Source organism: Somniosus microcephalus, chromosome 11 (genome assembly GCF_052327205.1).
Source record: "Somniosus microcephalus isolate GS21.2 chromosome 11, FLI_Smic_1.0, whole genome shotgun sequence".
Lineage (NCBI taxonomy): Eukaryota > Metazoa > Chordata > Chondrichthyes > Squaliformes > Somniosidae > Somniosus > Somniosus microcephalus.
The window spans coordinates 130,974,229-130,990,932 of record NC_140997.1 but is presented as its reverse complement, the minus strand read 5'-3'; the positions used below and the strand labels follow the sequence as shown (position 1 = coordinate 130,990,932).

The window sequence follows — 16,704 nt, the reverse complement described above, 5'->3', positions numbered from 1 at the left end:
AATAAGGAGAAACTTTCCAGTGGCAAAGGGTCAATAACCAGAGCAGACAGATTTAAGGTGATTGGCAAAAGAACCAGAGGCGACATGGGGAAAAAAATGTTTACGCAGCTAGTTGTTATTATCCGTAATGCACTGCCTGAAAGGTGGTGGAAGCAGATTCAATAATAACTTTCAAAAGGATATTGGATAAATACTTGAAGGGGAAAATTTGCAGAACTATGCGAAAGAGCTGGTGAGTGGAACTAATTGTATAACTCCTTCCAAGAGCCAGCACAGGCACGATAGGCCGAATGGCCTCCTTCTGTGTTGTATGATTCTATGACCCTCCTAATCAAAAATTCAACATTTTATTAACAGGAGATTTGTGGTAGGATTTTGACACCCAAGCACTTGTCACACAGCTGAGAGAGAAATTGTGTGTTTATTAAAACCCAAAAGAAATAGATTAGATTTTTCAACAACAATCTGATCCATGATTAAGGGAAGAGATGATTGGGTCCTTTAACTCAGCATTGGCAAACACGTACATGCACAGAAAACCCTGATGGCTTTGATGGGTATCTGAAGTAGTTTTGGCACATGCCCACTGAGCAGGCCATTATCATCTCCTAATATGCCCAAGTGTCCAATCCAGTGTGCCCCATGAACATTATTCGTTCTTGTTGCAAGAAAGATTCAGAGAATACTACTCACAGGCGAGACTATCCCAGCCATCCTTATGTTCTAAAATTGGCCTGTCCTTCACAGTGGCAATAGATTTATTCCCGAATGTGATGGTTACCGCAGCTTCGCAACAGCATTCGCTGAAACACTCTCTTGTTCCAAGAATAAATGAGAGCAGTGCATGTGGGTCCGTCATATTGCTGTGTTTTTCTCGCCACACAGCAGGAAAATTCACTAACTTGCTGATATTGTAGCCCATTATATATGGCCCTCCTCCTCTCTGCTCTTTTCGGCTACACTTCTGTATTCTAACAAAACCTGTCATTTCAATTAGAGTATCTGTTATAGTTCTTGCCGTCATTCAGCTACCAGTGAATTCACACTACTTATCAGAACAATAGCAATGATAGTTTGATAAGTTTCACACATTAGCTGTTCAATCCAGGTTTTAAATTGTATGAGTAGGTTTAAGTTATTGTGATCTGACTGGCTGGCCAGCTGGCACTAATCCCCAAAGGGTCCCATATTCTAAAATTTCTATTTAAATTTAAGTAATTCTGCAACTGAACCCACAGTCAGAACAATGTTCTATGATACTCAATTTCAGCTGTCAATCCACCAAACGTTACCATACTGCTGCGTCATTGGCATTATTCCTTCCTTCACAACCAGAAGTCCAATTTTCTTTTACTTGACCATTTTGCTAACATGGAAGTAGATCATAACATTATGAAATTTAACTAATTAATCGAATCAGAACAACCCCACACTCCCCCCCGCTTCCACCACCACCCCACCCCCCCCGCCCATTACCGAATCTAGTTGTTTGAGTCCACGGTTTTTGCCTCAACTACTCTATTTAGAAGTCCATTCCAAGTGCAGATCATTGTGTGTGAAGAACAACTTCCTGATATTAATCCTAAAGTCACCTTTAACGAGTTTGAAACCCTTTGTCCCACTCCCACAATTTAATTTATACTATTCTGAATTAACCTTTATTATACCATTTGCTATCGTATACACCCCAGTAAGATCATCCCATGGATGCCTCATTTACAGGCCGAAAAACCCGTTCCTCCCGTCTTTCTTGATAACTCAAACCTCTAAAACTAGTGATCAGCCTCATGGCTCTTCTCTGCACTCTTCTCTTCGCTCCAACACTTAAATGTGTCCCTTGTTTCTCGGAGACCAGAACTGGGCACAATACTCAAGGTGAGGTCTGAACAGAGCATTGTACAGTTTGATCACGAATTCCTGTGACTTGCACTCTACTGTTTTGGCTATGTAGTTGAATATTCTATTGGCTTTACAATAGCAAAATACCGCGGATGCTGGAAATCTGAAATAACAACAGAAAACGCTGGAAACACTTAGCAGGTCAGGCAGCATCAAGGAGGGAGAAACAGAGTCAACGTTGAGAGTCGGGGACCCTTATTCTGACGAAGGGTCCCCGACTCAAAATGTTGACTCTCTTTTTCTCTCCTCGATGCTACCTGACCTGCTGAGTGTTTCCAGCATTTTCTGTTGTTATTCTATTGGCTTTGTTGATTATTGCTCTGCATTTGTTCGACATGTTGAGCGTTGCATCTACTAAGACTCCTATGTCTCTTAACTTCATCCTGAGCTATTTCATCATCCAGTTATGATGCAAGACAGAATATGTAATTCCAGAATTTTCTGGTTTTGTTTCAGATTTGCAGCATTTATTTTTATTTGTGCCTTCCATTTTATATTTTTTCTTCAAAGCGAGCTCCTTTGTGGATAACATATAATCTGCTATCCCTATATCATATGAACTATTAGCTGAAGTTAGTTTTCTTTTCAACCTGCTGCTGAAAAGGTAATAAATCGGTTTCTCCTGATAGTTTTGTTCAGTTAGTGCACCACTTAGCAGGGAGTTGAGTCATACAAATCAGGAACTTATTTCAGTACATCAGAGCATTTTAATGCAATAACTGTGTATTCAACACACATGCACTGTTCAGCATATGGCAAAACATGTTTCTTCGATGATTCGCCACTGATACAGTAGGTAGGGCATCAGGACTCAGGCTGCAGGCAAGCTGGAGTTTCATTTCAATATAGCCAGCGTACTACACCTCTGATAAGTCTATTCTTTCAGTACTGTAAAGAATTTCATAGCTCATTCACAGAAGCAGCTGAAATATTCTGTCCCATGCTGAAACAATACACTATTAGAGTCACAGTGCCATTAATTTGGCCAATACAACTGAATCCCACTAATTATTATAAATGAATGCAACAATACAGATTCATATGGATTGTAGATCAATTACTATAAGTTAGTGATTAACTGTGTAATAAAATACAGGCAAAGGAAACTAAATTAAAGTGAACTGATGTGAAATGTAGAATGTTCCTCATTACAAACAGACATTACCCAGCTTCTGAAAAAAATGACAACTGATAAAAAATTAATGCAATTTGTGACTCTAGCAAGGACCCACCACCAGGTTTCAATTTGGTTCATGTAACAATTCTCACTCTTGAAATGGAAACCTATGTATTGCTCACCTTGACTGTAGGCTTTTTGGTTGCAAACCCTCTGAACCATCCTGAAAAACAAACAAAAACAGGCCGTCAGTCAAGAAAAAATATCCAGGCGTGTCATCTCAGTGGATCTCTACCTGGGCAAATTGTAGTCAGTCAATATTATTTTAAGTGTGAAGACTGCATTGACTTCTAAAGAAACTGACTTAGAATTTTGGAAAACATGGTGGAGGGAGTGTAAAAAACACAATGAAGTCCTGATGAAGGGTTTTACCTCAAATATTATAACATAACCATAGATATATCATTTAGCTCCAATTTCCAGATGTTATCAGTAGTATAAACCCCTCTTTCCCTTTCATACTGCGCTTCCCTGCTCCGCCCCCATACAGCTCATTTTGAATTTGCTCCTTTTTACTTTACAGGTGCGAGAGTGGATCAGAACGGAAGCACATAAATAATAAAACTTAAAATGAGATTGAGATGAAAGTTTAAACCAAGAAGCTCAAAAAATATGAAAAACGTGATACAAGTGAGGTACAAAGCAAAATGAATGCAAGGTGTCTGAGGTGGAACCTAAAATTCAACCACTTTAAAGGCACTGGAAAAGTTCATTAATAGCGGTCACATAGTTTGGAATTCCTTTGAGTTGCAAGGAACCTAAGTGTTGCAGAATTCATCAGCTCTGTGAACAAAGGGTACAGAATGTTAAAACCTTTCTATACAATTGTTATTTAATGACTGGGTCCCCAATGAAAAACATTAATGTGCAGACTTCTGGCCCACTGGAGTCTGTTTTATCTTTCTACCTATCCCCTTTTAGATATTCACATACTCTGTGTCTTGTATATGTTTTTTATTCCGCTCATTATGTTTCCTTTTGCCTCTTGCTAATATCCGTATTCCTCCTCCGAAGCACTTCACACCATACCATTTGTTTATATATACACACAATAAACAGGTACTATAATATTAAAATGTAATACTGTGGCAAAACCACTAAGAGACTCTTACAGTGACTTACATAATTGTCTGTAACCAATGTTATTACCTCTAGCATTAATTGTCTGTAACCAATGTTATTACCTTTCAAGTTGGCTCTGGTTAAACAGAGCTAGATCGACAACATCGCGATCTGACGCGATGACGTCATCACGTGGGTCACGTGACGTCTCCTTCGGCGGGAAACGTGATGACGTCATGATGTCAGAGGTAGAGGGCGGGGCCAGCCAGTCCTCGTGTGGATTGAAAGAGAAAAGACCTGTTTTGAGCTTCTCCTGTAGTTTCTTGTTTTGTAAAGTTCTTAGACAATAAATTCAGTTTGTTAACTTCCAGTAAGTTATAGATTCTTTGTTAGGAGTGCAGAGACTCCTACATTGGTGACCCCGATTCCTCGCGATCGTTTTTCGCGGGGAACGCCGAACACAGGCCAGTGATGGAGGCCAATGCAGTGGCCTTGAAGCTCCCCCAATTCTGGGAACAACAGGCAGCCTCTTGGTTTGTGCAAGCAGAGGCGCAATTTGAGCTCCGCAACATCGTTCAGGATCAGACCAGATATCTCCACGTGGTCTCCGCCCTCGAGAGCTCGACGGCGTCGAGAATCATCAGCCTGCTGGAGAGTCCTCCGACTGCTGACAAGTATGTCGCCATCAAGACACGATTGCTGCAGGTATTTGGTCTTACCAAAGCGGAGCGCGCTTGCCGTTTACTGGCTCTACCAGGGTTAGGAGACTCCAAACCCTCGGAAATGATGAGTCATATGCTGACTCTCCTGGGGTCCGAGCCCCAGTGCTTTCTGTTTCGCAAACTGTTCCTTACTCAACTTCCTGAGCAAGTACAGGCGTCCCTCGCCCGAGCAGAAACCGCAGACTGCGTCGCGCTCGCGGAAGAGGCAGATAAGATTTACGCGGTCCGGCAACAATACTGCGCCCTCGCGCAATGCCCCGCCACGAAGAGCCCAGCCCCGGCTCCGACAAAGGCGCCTCCGACGACCGGTTTCTGCTACTACCACGCCCGTTTCGGCCCGAAGGCCCGCTGCTGCCGCTCGCCGTGCAGTTTCGTTACCAGACCGTCGAATAGACCGCCGCGAGTCAAGCAAGTCGGTCCCGGTACTTCCCCCGCGGCCGCGATGGCGATCGGTGCTTCCGGGAATCTCACCTACGTAACCGACTCCATCTCCGGCCGTCGTTTTCTATGCGACACGGGGGCGCAATACAGCATACTGCCCGCCTCGGTCATAGAACTTCGCTCCGACAGCCGTGGTCACCCTATGCAAGCGGCCAACGGGGGTTCGATCCGCACTTGCGGGAAGTGCCTCGTCCGAGTATGTTTCGGTGGACAGTTTTTCAGCTGGAATTTCATCACCGCTCAAATCTCACAGGCCCTGTTGGGTGCGGACTTTTTAGGCGCCAACGGCCTGTTGGTGGACGTGAAAAATCGACGCCTCGTTCGCGCCGCCACGCTCGATTATATTTCGGGGGCGCGCAGCACGGCTGCGTCACACACGATTTCATGTGCGCGGCCGCAGCCCAACGATTTCGCCCATCTTCTCGAGGATTTCCCCGAGCTGACGAAGCCCAACTTTTCAGCTCCGACCGTCAAGCATAGGGTGGAGCACCATATTTCGACTACCGGCTCGCCCGTTTACGCCAGGGCGCGACGTTTAGAGCCCAGCAAGCTAGCGGCAGCAAAGGTGGAGTTTGCTGTGATGGAAAAAATGGGGATCATCCGTCGGTCCAGTAGCCCCTGGTCCTCCCCTCTCCACATCGTCCCCAAGCCCGGCGGGGGATGGCGGCCCTGTGGGGATTATCGCCGCCTCAATGACATAACGACGCCCGACCGCTACCCCATTCCCCATATACAGGATTTCTCAGCACATTTGGCGGGGACGTCCATCTTCTCCAAAATTGACCTCGTCCGTGGTTACCATCAGGTGCCGGTGCACCCTCAGGATGTCGAAAAGACAGCGGTAATTACCCCCTTTGGACTCTTTGAATTCCTGCGAATGCCCTTTGGGCTTAAGAACGCGGCACAGGCGTTTCAGCGCCTCATGGATTCAGTCCTGCGGGACCTTGACTTTCTGTTTGTTTATTTGGACGATATTCTGGTTGCCAGCACCTCCAAGGAGGAACACCTCGAGCACCTTCGGGTCCTTTTCAGACGGCTTCAGCAGCATGGCCTCATCGTTAACTCGGACAAATGCCATTTCGGCCTATCGCAACTGGATTTCCTGGGCCACCACATAACCCCCACGGGTGCAACACCACTTCGGGTCAAGGTGGAAGCAATTGCAGCGTTCCCGAAACCGAAATCCGTGAAAGCTTTACAGGAGTTCCTAGGGATGGTTAACTTCTATCATCGTTTCATTCCCAGGGCTGCACAGCTCATGCGTCCTCTATATGAGGACCTCAGAGGCTCGACGGGAAAGGACCCTGTGGTATGGTCACAGGACATGGATCGTGCTTTCGAGGAGACGAAAGCCGCAATCACCAATGCGACCATGTTAGCACACCCCCTGCCGGGAGCCACCATCGCTCTCACGACAGACGCATCAGACTACGCGGTGGGGGCCATCCAGGAGCAGTGGGTCGACGGCGCGTGGCAACCCCTGGCCTTTTTTAGCCGCCAGCTACAACGGCATGAACACCGGTACAGTACTTTTGATCGAAAGCTGTTGGCTTTGTTTTTGGCCATCCGCCATTTCCGTTTCCTCCTCGAAGGACGACGCTTCATCGCGTTTGTCGACCACAAGCCATTGCTGTTCGCAATGGCCAAGTCTGCGGAACCATGGTCAGCTCGGCAGCAACAGCAGCTGACGTACATATCGGAGTTCACCACCGACATCCGTCATGTGGCCGGTAAGGACAACGTCGTCGCCGATTGCCTATCCCGCGCCGCCGTCCAAGCCATCCAATTGGGCATTGACTACGCACAGATGGCGGTTGACCAAGCGGACGACCCGGAGACCCAGGGTTTTCGTTCGGTTCCAAACAGCCTCCAGCCGAGGGATGTGCCTTTCCATTCCGCAGGTACCACTCTGCTCTGCGACGTTTCGCTGGGTGCACCCCGTCCGATCGTCCCATCTAAATGGCGTCGTACGATTTTCGATGCCTTACACGGCCTATCGCACCCTGGAGTGCGGGCATCGCAAAAACTGCTGGTCTCCAAATTCGTATGGAGGGGAATACGCAAAGACGTCAGGGACTAGGCGAAGACTTGTGTTGTTTGCCAACGGTCCAAGGTGCAGCGCCATATCAGAGCCCCGCTCGCCACCTTCGAGGTCCCGGAACGGCGATTTGATCATATTCACATCGACTTAGTGGGACCACTCCCACCTTCCCGGGGCTTTACGTACCTTTTGACGATGGTGGATCGCACCACGAGGTGGCCGGAGGCAGTTCCCCTGACGTCCACCACATCTGCGGACGTTGCTCGAGCTTTCGTTTCATCCTGGGTAGCCCGTTTTGGTGTCCCTGCGGATATTTCATCGGATCGGGGGCCGCAATTTTCGTCCGAATTGTGGAACGAGGTGATTTCCGTGTTGGGCGTTAAACTCCACCACACTACGGCCTATCACCCACAAGCGAACGGCTTGTGCGAGCGGTTCCACCGCTCCTTGAAGGTGTCGCTCAGGGCCAGCCTGCTGGATGCATCCTGGGTCGACAAACTACCGTGGGTGATGTTCGGACTCCGCATGGCGCCGAAGGAAGATCTCCAGTCGTCGGCAGCGGAGATGGTTTACGGGCAACCGCTTTGAGTCCCAGGTGAATTCCTGCCATTACCTACGCGACCATGGTCCGCGACCACACAAAAAGAGACTCTCCGGGATGCAGCCCGCTGTTTCCGCCCAGTTCTGACCTCACGGCACGGTTTGCTTTCGTCCAACGTCCCGGGGGAGTTGTCGAAAGCCAAGTTCGTGTTTGTGCGCCAGGACGGCCATCGTACCCCGCTCGCACCGCCGTATGCCGGACCCTTCAAGGTTTTGCAGGCAGGGGACAAGAGTTTCGTGATTGACGTCGGGGGCAAAGCGGATCACATCTCTGTCGATCGCCTCAAGCCTGCGCACCTGGACCTCGAACGACCGATCGAGCTGGCGCAGCCTCCGCGCCGCGGCCGGCCGCTATCACACCTGACAGCGCCGTGCTGCCTACCAGTTCGCCGCCTGCTCAGCGTTTCCCCCTCCGGGAATTTCGGAGTCGGTCCAACAGACTGGTCCGACCTCCTCAGCGATTGACTCTTTTCGTTAAAGACAATTCTGGGGGGGCGTATGTGGCAAAACCACTAAGAGACTCTTAGTGACTTACATAATTGTCTGTAACCAATGTTATTACCTCTAGCATTAATTGTCTGTAACCAATGTTATTACCTTTCAAGTTGGCTCTGGTTAAACAGAGCTAGATCGACAACATCGCAATCTGACGCGATGACGTCATCACGTGGGTCACGTGACGTCATCACGTGGGTCACGTGACGTCCCCTTCGGCGGGAAACGTGATGGCGTCATGGGTAGAGGGCGGGGCCAGCCAGTCCTCGTGTGGATTGAAAGAGAAAAGACCTGTTTTGAGCTTCTCCTGTAGTTTCTTGTTTTGTAAAGTTCTTAGACAATAAATTCAGTTTGTTAACTTCCAGTAAGTTATAGATTCTTTGTTAGGAGTGCAGAGACTCCTACAATCTATATATATAAACGAGTCGATCTGTCTGTCTATCTGTCCTTCTATCCTCGGGTGTGCGTCTGTCCGGCTATGCGCTCAAAAGTTATAGAGCGTACCTACGCGCGCGTTACCTCCAAAGAAAGCTTACGGTTCCGGGACGGTCGTAAGCGTATTTACTTTTCGGTCGGACGAAAATTGTTCGCGCCTTATGCAAAAAACCTTCAAAATTAAACTCATTATCTGCTACTTAGCATTGATTGACTGACGTCAAGGTTCGACCAATCCTGTGCCGTCACGATTGACCAATCCTACAGTACGGTCCCCTGATGGTTGGCCAATCGGTGCGTGTGTGTGGGCGGGACTAATAGTTTTCATCTCAGGGATCTGGCAGCCATTGTTTCACTGCCATTACTTCAGCTTCCAGCTCAAACTACTTTGATCATCCAGCTTTGAAAAAGTTAGTATCTCTTTTAAAAATAACATAAGATTTACCAAAAATGTTTTATAAGTACTTTCACTTTCATCTTTCAAGGTATTAAAAAGGTAGAAATGTTGCCCGGCAGCAGATTGAGAGAGGGACACAGACAGGGCCCAAAAGCCTGGGACTCCATTTAAAATGTTGCCCGGCAGCAGATTCACAGAGAGGCCCCAAAGCCTGGCACTCGATTTAAACCGCCCGGCCCAAAACAGCCCTGGCAACGCCGGGCTACCCCCAGCTAGTACAAATATATATCAGAGAGAAATAAATGCAAGTTGAATAAGCAGTCTCCAAAATGGATGAACAGAGAAATTAAAATGGACAAAAGGAAGAAAAACAGATTACATATATCCTACGGGAAAAAGGGAGGGAACGAAGGAATATAAGAAAATGTTAAGAAGGATTAAAAATGTAGTAGGGATGGATGGAGGGCACGAGAGAGGAATATAGCAGAGAAGCCCAGCAAAGTGATGATGCTTTTTTCAGCATCATATAATAGCAAGAGAGTGGTTAAGATAAAAGTTAGATCTTTAAAAGGAGAAAAGCAGTGAATAATTGAACATGCCAGAAAATAGTTGAATTACTGAATGGTTATTGTTTTTTTGTTAAGTGGTCAGTGAGGAGGAAGATCCTGGTTTCCTATCTAATGACTGAGATATGATGATTAACACAGAATTCAGTAAAGAGGAGTGACATGATCAGTTAGAAGAAATGAAGACTAACACAAATCTACTGGGCCAATGACATAAGTTGCTAAAAGAGGGCAGGGAGGAAACTTGTGGCCAATGGGTAAAGTAATGAGTACTAGAGAGGTCTTTCAGAATTGGAAGCCTGGAAAGTGCCTATTTGTAAAAAAGTAAATATAAAATTGGCTCCTCATAATTCGGCTCATTAGCCTTACATTAATATAGGGTTGTAGGAATTGTCAGATTCCTAATCAAAAGACTGAGATCGAGTCAGTCTGTTAACCAAACGAAGTTTAATACTGTTTTGCAGAAGTAACAATCAAACGTAGGAGAACTAACAAACAGGTCTATGCTCAATGCTGGCTCCACGAGGACTGGGAGAGAGAGCTCCTCCCTCTGACGTCATGACGTCATCACATTTCCCGCCGTTGGGAACGTCACGTGACCCACGTGGTGACATCATCGCGTTTGGTCTTAACCCTCTAGGGACCGCGCTATTTACATGTAGTAAAACGAATACAGGTACAGATTCATTCTGTTACAGATAATTATGTACATCGATATAAGAGTCCCTTGGTGGCTCTGCCACAGGGTAAAATTATGGAAGCTATCCTAAAAAGTAGTTTGGAGGAGTACCTATAAAGTAATATCTTAATCAGTAGCAGTCGGCATAAAGGGAGGATGCTGCTTACAAAAACTCCTCGACTTTTGTAGATATTGTAAATAAAATAGATAATGGGAGTCTCTATTAAATAACTTATTTGGAACTGCTGAGCTTGCTTTATTCCTCCGCTGGCTCCTGGCTGGACCCCACTCCTGGTGTTCTCAGCTTAACAATGCTTTCGCTTCTTTCCTGGATCAAGTTCTAATTTTCCACTGGCTACTGGACTGACACCTGTTTCCCTGCTTACTTTTGGAGTGAACTCTGCTGGATTCAGGTCCATAATCTACTCCTTTGATGGCTCCTAGGTCATACTGGTTTTTGACTTGGCCTTCATTGCTTGTTGGCTTTGAGCTAAACTTCCACTTTCCTACCCCTGCCCTAAAGTTTCTCCACGAAGACAGGCCCTCAAGATATTGGATGGTTACCTCCAATCCTAATAATCTCTCTCACCATGCCTCGAGCTCTGCTACTAGACCATGCTATCAAAGTCTCTTTGTGTGTCTACTCGCTTATGCGAATTGGCTGTCATTCCAGAGTCGCCTATCCTTTTTTCTTTTTACCCCAGTCACTTCCTGGCCCTGCTCTGCTCACTTTCTCCCTTTTCTCTCCAGCCATGCACCCTTTCAGCTCCCCAACTCCAGCACCATTCCCTCTTCGATCCCTCTCCCCACTTGCCATTAGTCCCCAAGCTACTTTCTCTCCTGCCACTATCCCAGGCTAGAGTCTGAACAAGCCTATGGTCTTCCTCTGCTCCTTTCTTCGTATTCTCCACCACATCCATTGCTGTATCTACCATTGGTTCTCCCAGAGCAGCAACCCTAAATTGTCCTCCATTTCCAGAAACCATCCATTCAGCTCACTTCTAGGGCATTTGTTTTTGCTAACCGCCTCACTCCTTTTGTCTCATTCACCGCCAACCGACCCGACTGGTGGCTCAACCACTACCCCACTCTGTACCACCCTCCAAAATACACGCTCCCTTGCAAATAAGGATGTTACTATTCATAAGCTCATTATGAATGAATCTACTGATATCCTGCCCTAGCAGAAATCTAGCTTATGGGCAATGTTCCCTGTAGACTGCACTATGTTCTGCATGGCTTGTTTCTTTCAATGCGCGGTCTCTTTAAATTTCTACTCATGCACAGTATTTCCAATGTAAACTTGCGCGGGACCTTGCAGATTACTATGCGGCTGCACACGCGCACAGCTTAGAGGGAACATTGTTTATGGGTGGAGACTCCTTCCCCACACTGAGGCTACACATTTCATCATCATAGTTCTCATCAGGTCCCACTTGACCTCTCTCCTTACTCCTCTGGCATTTTCTGTTCTTGTTAGCACCTCACTCTCTTCCAGCATCAGATTGTCATTAAAGCCGAATTGGTTCACTTTAGGGAAAGAAAGCTGCCATCTTACCTGGTCTGAACTATATGCGACTCCAATCCCACACCAATATGGCTGACTCTTAAATGCCCTCTAAAGTGGTCTAGCAAGCCATTCAGTTGTATCAAACCACTGCAAAAGAATAACAAGTGCAGCGGTTCAAGAAGGCAGCCCACCATCACCTTCTCAGGGAAACTAGGGATGGACAATAAAAGTCAGCCTTGCCAGCAATGCCCAAATCACAAGAATTAATAAAACAAAAAATCTTCCACTACAATCACTGCATCTCCTTCAATCGGGTTCTCTTCGCACCCACACACAGTTATCTTTGCTCCCTTCTTGTTCTTCATCTGCCCCTTGGTGACTTTATTCACAGGCACAATGTCAGCTTCCATATAGTTTCTGGTGACACCCAACTCTGATCTCTCAACCACTTCCCTCGGTAATCTCTATGTGGTCAGGTTGGCTGTGTGGGACCTAGTCATAGATGATTCAAAACTTCCTCTAGCTCAACACTGAAAATACTGAATTTGTTGTTTTTGGCTCCTTCCATAATTACCACTGATTCCATTCCCCTCCCTGGCCACTCACCCAGGCTGAAATCAGGTTTGCAAAAGCTCAGCATTATGTTAAACTGAGAGCTGAGTTTCAAATCCTACATCCTATCCAGCACCAAGACTACTCATTTTCACCTCCACAACATCAACTGCCCTGATCACTACCTCACTTTTGATCAAGTTTTTGATCATCTCTCCTAACTCACCATAGCTTGGTGTCCATTCTTTTTTTCCACCCTCCCTAAAGCACCTTCTATTTCTATGTTAAAGGCACTATATAAATTCAAGTAGTTGTACTACCAAAAGGCCTTTGACAGCATATCACATCAAAGACACATGAATTCTGTGGCTACAAGAGGTCAGAGGCTGGGTATTCTGCAGCGAGTGTCTCACCTCCTGATTCCCCAAAGCCTTTAAACCATCTACAAGGCACAAGTCAGGAGAGTGATGGAATACTCTCCACTTTCCTGAGTGGAAAACTGCAGAGTTCCTCAGGGCAGTGTCCTAGGCCCAACCATCTTCAGCTGCTTCATCAATGACCTTCCCTCCAACATAAGGTCAGAAATGGGTATGTTCGCTGATGACTGGACAGTGTTCAGCGCCATTCACAACTCCTCAGATAATGAAGCAGTCCATGCCTGCATGCAACAAGACCTGGACAACATTCAGGTTTGGGCTGATAAGTGGCAGGTAACATTCGCGCCACAGAAATGCCAGGCAATGACTATCTCCAACAAGCAAGAGTCTAACCACAGCCCCTTGACATTCAATGGCATTACCATCGCCGAATCCCCCACCATCAACATCCTGGGGGGGTCACCATTGACCAGAAACTTAACTGGACCAGCCACATAAATACTGTGGCAATAAGAGCCTAGGTATTCTGCGGCGAGTGTCTCACCTCCTGACTCCCCAAAACCTTTCTACCATCTACAAGGCGCAAGTAAGGAGTGTGATGGAATACTCTCTACTTGACTGGATGAGTGCAGCTCCAACAACACAAGAAGTTTGACACCTTTCAGGACAAAGCAGCCCACTTGATTGGCATCCCGTCTACCACCTTAAACATTCACTCCCTCCACCACCGGCGCACCGTGGCTGCAGTGTGTACCATCTACAAGATGCACTGCAGCAACTTGCCAAGGCTACTTCGGCAGCACCTCCCAAATCCGTGACCTCTTCCACCTAGAAGGACAAGGGCAGCAAGCGCATGGGAACACCACCACCTCCAAGTTCCCCTCCAAGCCACACACCATCCTGACTTAGAAGTATATTGCCATTTCTTCATCGTCACCGGGTCAAAATCCTGGAACTCCCTACCTAACAGCACTGTGGGAGTACCTTCACCACAAGGGCTGCAGCGGTTCAAGGCGGCGGCTCACCACCACCTTCTCAAGGGCAATTAGGAATGGGCAATAAATGCTGGCCTTGCCAGTGACGTCCACATCCCATAAACGAATAAAAAAAACATTTTTTGTTTCTTCTCTACATATATGATCTGAATGGAGAAACTAATTGAAGTTTGTTAACTTGAAAAATTTAAGGAGGAGGAGGAATGGATAATCCAATTACTGTTTTGCAGATGGATTAGATCAGTTATGTGACTGGGCAAATAAATGTGCAAATGAAATTTAATACTGACAAATGCAAGTATCGCATACTAAAAAAATGAGCAGAATAGCAGAGTATAAACAAAGGGAATAGAACTATCACAGCAAAACTCTGAAAGAGGCCTGGCAATGACAGTAGACGCCTTGCTTTCAAGACATATGTAGAAGAGTATTTAAGTAACCATATAGAATGCTGGGATACAAATTCTGAAAATCCAGAAGAGTGTGAAATATATAAGACGTTGTGCTGAAAGTTTATAATGCCTGCTCAGTTGTCATGGAATCTTACAAAGTTACAGCACGGAAGAAGGCCATTTCGGCCCATCGTGTCCGCGCTGCTTGTCATTTGGTATACTGTGCACAATTCTAATTGTCACATTTTAAAAGGGATAAATTTGTTTTGAAGAGGGTGAGAGAAAAGCAACAAGGCTGATCCCAAGTCTGAAAGGGATGACCCATGAGAAAACATTAAATTCTACAGTCTATAGCGAGAAAAGGGGAACTCACTGAGATACATCAAGTATTAAATGACATAGATAAGGTGAACCCAGAATATTAATTAAGTAGCGTTGGGCCAATAGAATAAACAAACATCAATTTAAATCAATGAAAAGTAAATTTAAAATACATCAAAGGGTGATACATTTTTTAAGTGATCGACCAGGCAAGGTAGTGGATTCAAAGATGCAAGAAGAGTTCAAGATTCAATTGGATGCTGGACAGGGTGAGCTGAAATGAGAGAAGGATGAGCTCGAAGACGCATAAGCCCTTATCTTGTCACTGACTTTCCTAATGTTCCAATATCAGGCTGTATTATATCAAAACCTGTAAAAAGTAAGATGTGCATTTTAGAACAGATCTTTTATATGGCTTCTCCTTTAACCAAACATAAAAAATATGCTTTGAAAATTACAGATTCATAGAAAGGTTACAGCACAGGAGGAGGCCATTCGGCCCGTCGAGTCCATGCCGGCTCTGTGTAAGAGCACTTCAGCTAGTTCCACTCCCCCGCCCTTTCCCCGTAGCCCTGCAAAATCTTTTCCTTCAGGTACTTATCCAACTCCCATTTGAAAGCCACGACTGAATCTGCCTCCACCACCCTCAGGTAGTGCATTTCAGATCATAACCACTCGCTGCGTGAAAAAGTTTTCCTCATGTCACCTTTGGTTCTTCTGCCAATTACCTTAAATCTGTGTCCTCTGGTTCTCGGTCCTTCCGCCAATGGGAACAGTTTCTCTATCTACTCTGTCTAGACCCCTCATGATTTTGAACACCTCTATCAAATCTCCTCTCATCCTTCCCTGCTCTAAAGGAGAACATCCCCAGCTTCTCCAGTCTATTCACGTAACTGAAGTCCTTCATCCCTGGTACCAGTCTAGTAAATCTCCTCTGCACCCTCTCTAAGGCCTTCACATCCTTCCTAAAGTGTGGTGCCCAGAATTGGACACAATACTCCAGTTAAGGTCAGACTAGTGTTTTATAAAGGTTCATCATAGCTTCCTGGCTTTTGTACTCTATGTCTCGATTTATGAAGCTCAGGATCCTGCATGCTTTTTAACCATTTTCCCAACCCGCCCTGCCACCTTCAATGATTTGTGCACATATACCCCCAGTTCCCTCTATTCATGCACCCCCTTTAGAATTATACCCTTTAGTTTATATTGCCTTTCCTCGTTCTTCTTACCAAAATGTATCACTTCACACTTTTCTGTGTTAAATTTCAACTGCCATGTTTCTGCCCATTCCACCAGCCTGTCTATGTCCTCTTGAAGTCGATCACTATCCTCCTCACTGTTCACTATACTTCCAAGTTTTGTGTCCTCTGCAATTCTGAAATTGTGCCCTGTACACCAAAGTCCAAGTCATTAATATATATCAAGAAAAGCAGTGGTCCTAGTACCAACCCGTGTACCTTCCTCCAGTCCAAAAAAAACATTCACCACTGCTCTCTGTCACTTAGCCAATTTCGTATCCATGCTGCCACAGTCCCTTTTATTCCATGGGCTTCAACTTTGTTGGCAAGCCTATTATGTGGCACTCTATCAAATGCCTTTTGAAAGTCCATGTACACCACAACAACCGCATTGTCCTCATCAACCCTCTCTCTTACCTCATCAAAACTCAATCAAGTTAAATAAACACGATTTGCCTTTAACAAATCCATGCTGGCTTTCCTTAATTAATCCACACTTGTTCAAGTGACTGTTAATTTTGTCCTGGATTAATCATTTCTAAAAAAGCTTCCCCACTACCGAGGTTAAACTGACTGGCCTGCAGTTGCTGGGTTTGTCCTTATACCCTTTTTTGAACAAGGGTGGAACATTTGCAATTCTTCAGTCCTCTGGCACCACCCGTGTATCTAAGGAGGATTGGAAGATTATGGCCAGTACCTCTGCAATTTCCATCCTTACCTCCCTCAGCATCCCAGGATGCATCCCATCCGGTCCTAGTGACTTATCTACTTTAAGTGCAGCCAGCCTTTCTAGTACCTCCTCTTT

At 45.9% G+C, this 16,704-nt stretch overlaps 1 protein-coding gene across 2 annotated transcripts in view; it reads right to left on the bottom strand.

Annotated features, from left to right (window-relative positions):
* Window positions 1-16,704, bottom strand: part of dock3 (dedicator of cytokinesis 3) — a 1,512,713-nt gene that overhangs the window by 1,324,268 nt on the left and 171,741 nt on the right. For both annotated transcript variants that reach the window (XM_086001262.1, XM_086001257.1), the window contains exon 3: window positions 3,199-3,239. In XM_086001262.1, the coding sequence (XP_085857388.1) occupies window positions 3,199-3,239 (41 nt within the window). The remainder of the gene's footprint in view (window positions 1-3,198; window positions 3,240-16,704) is intronic.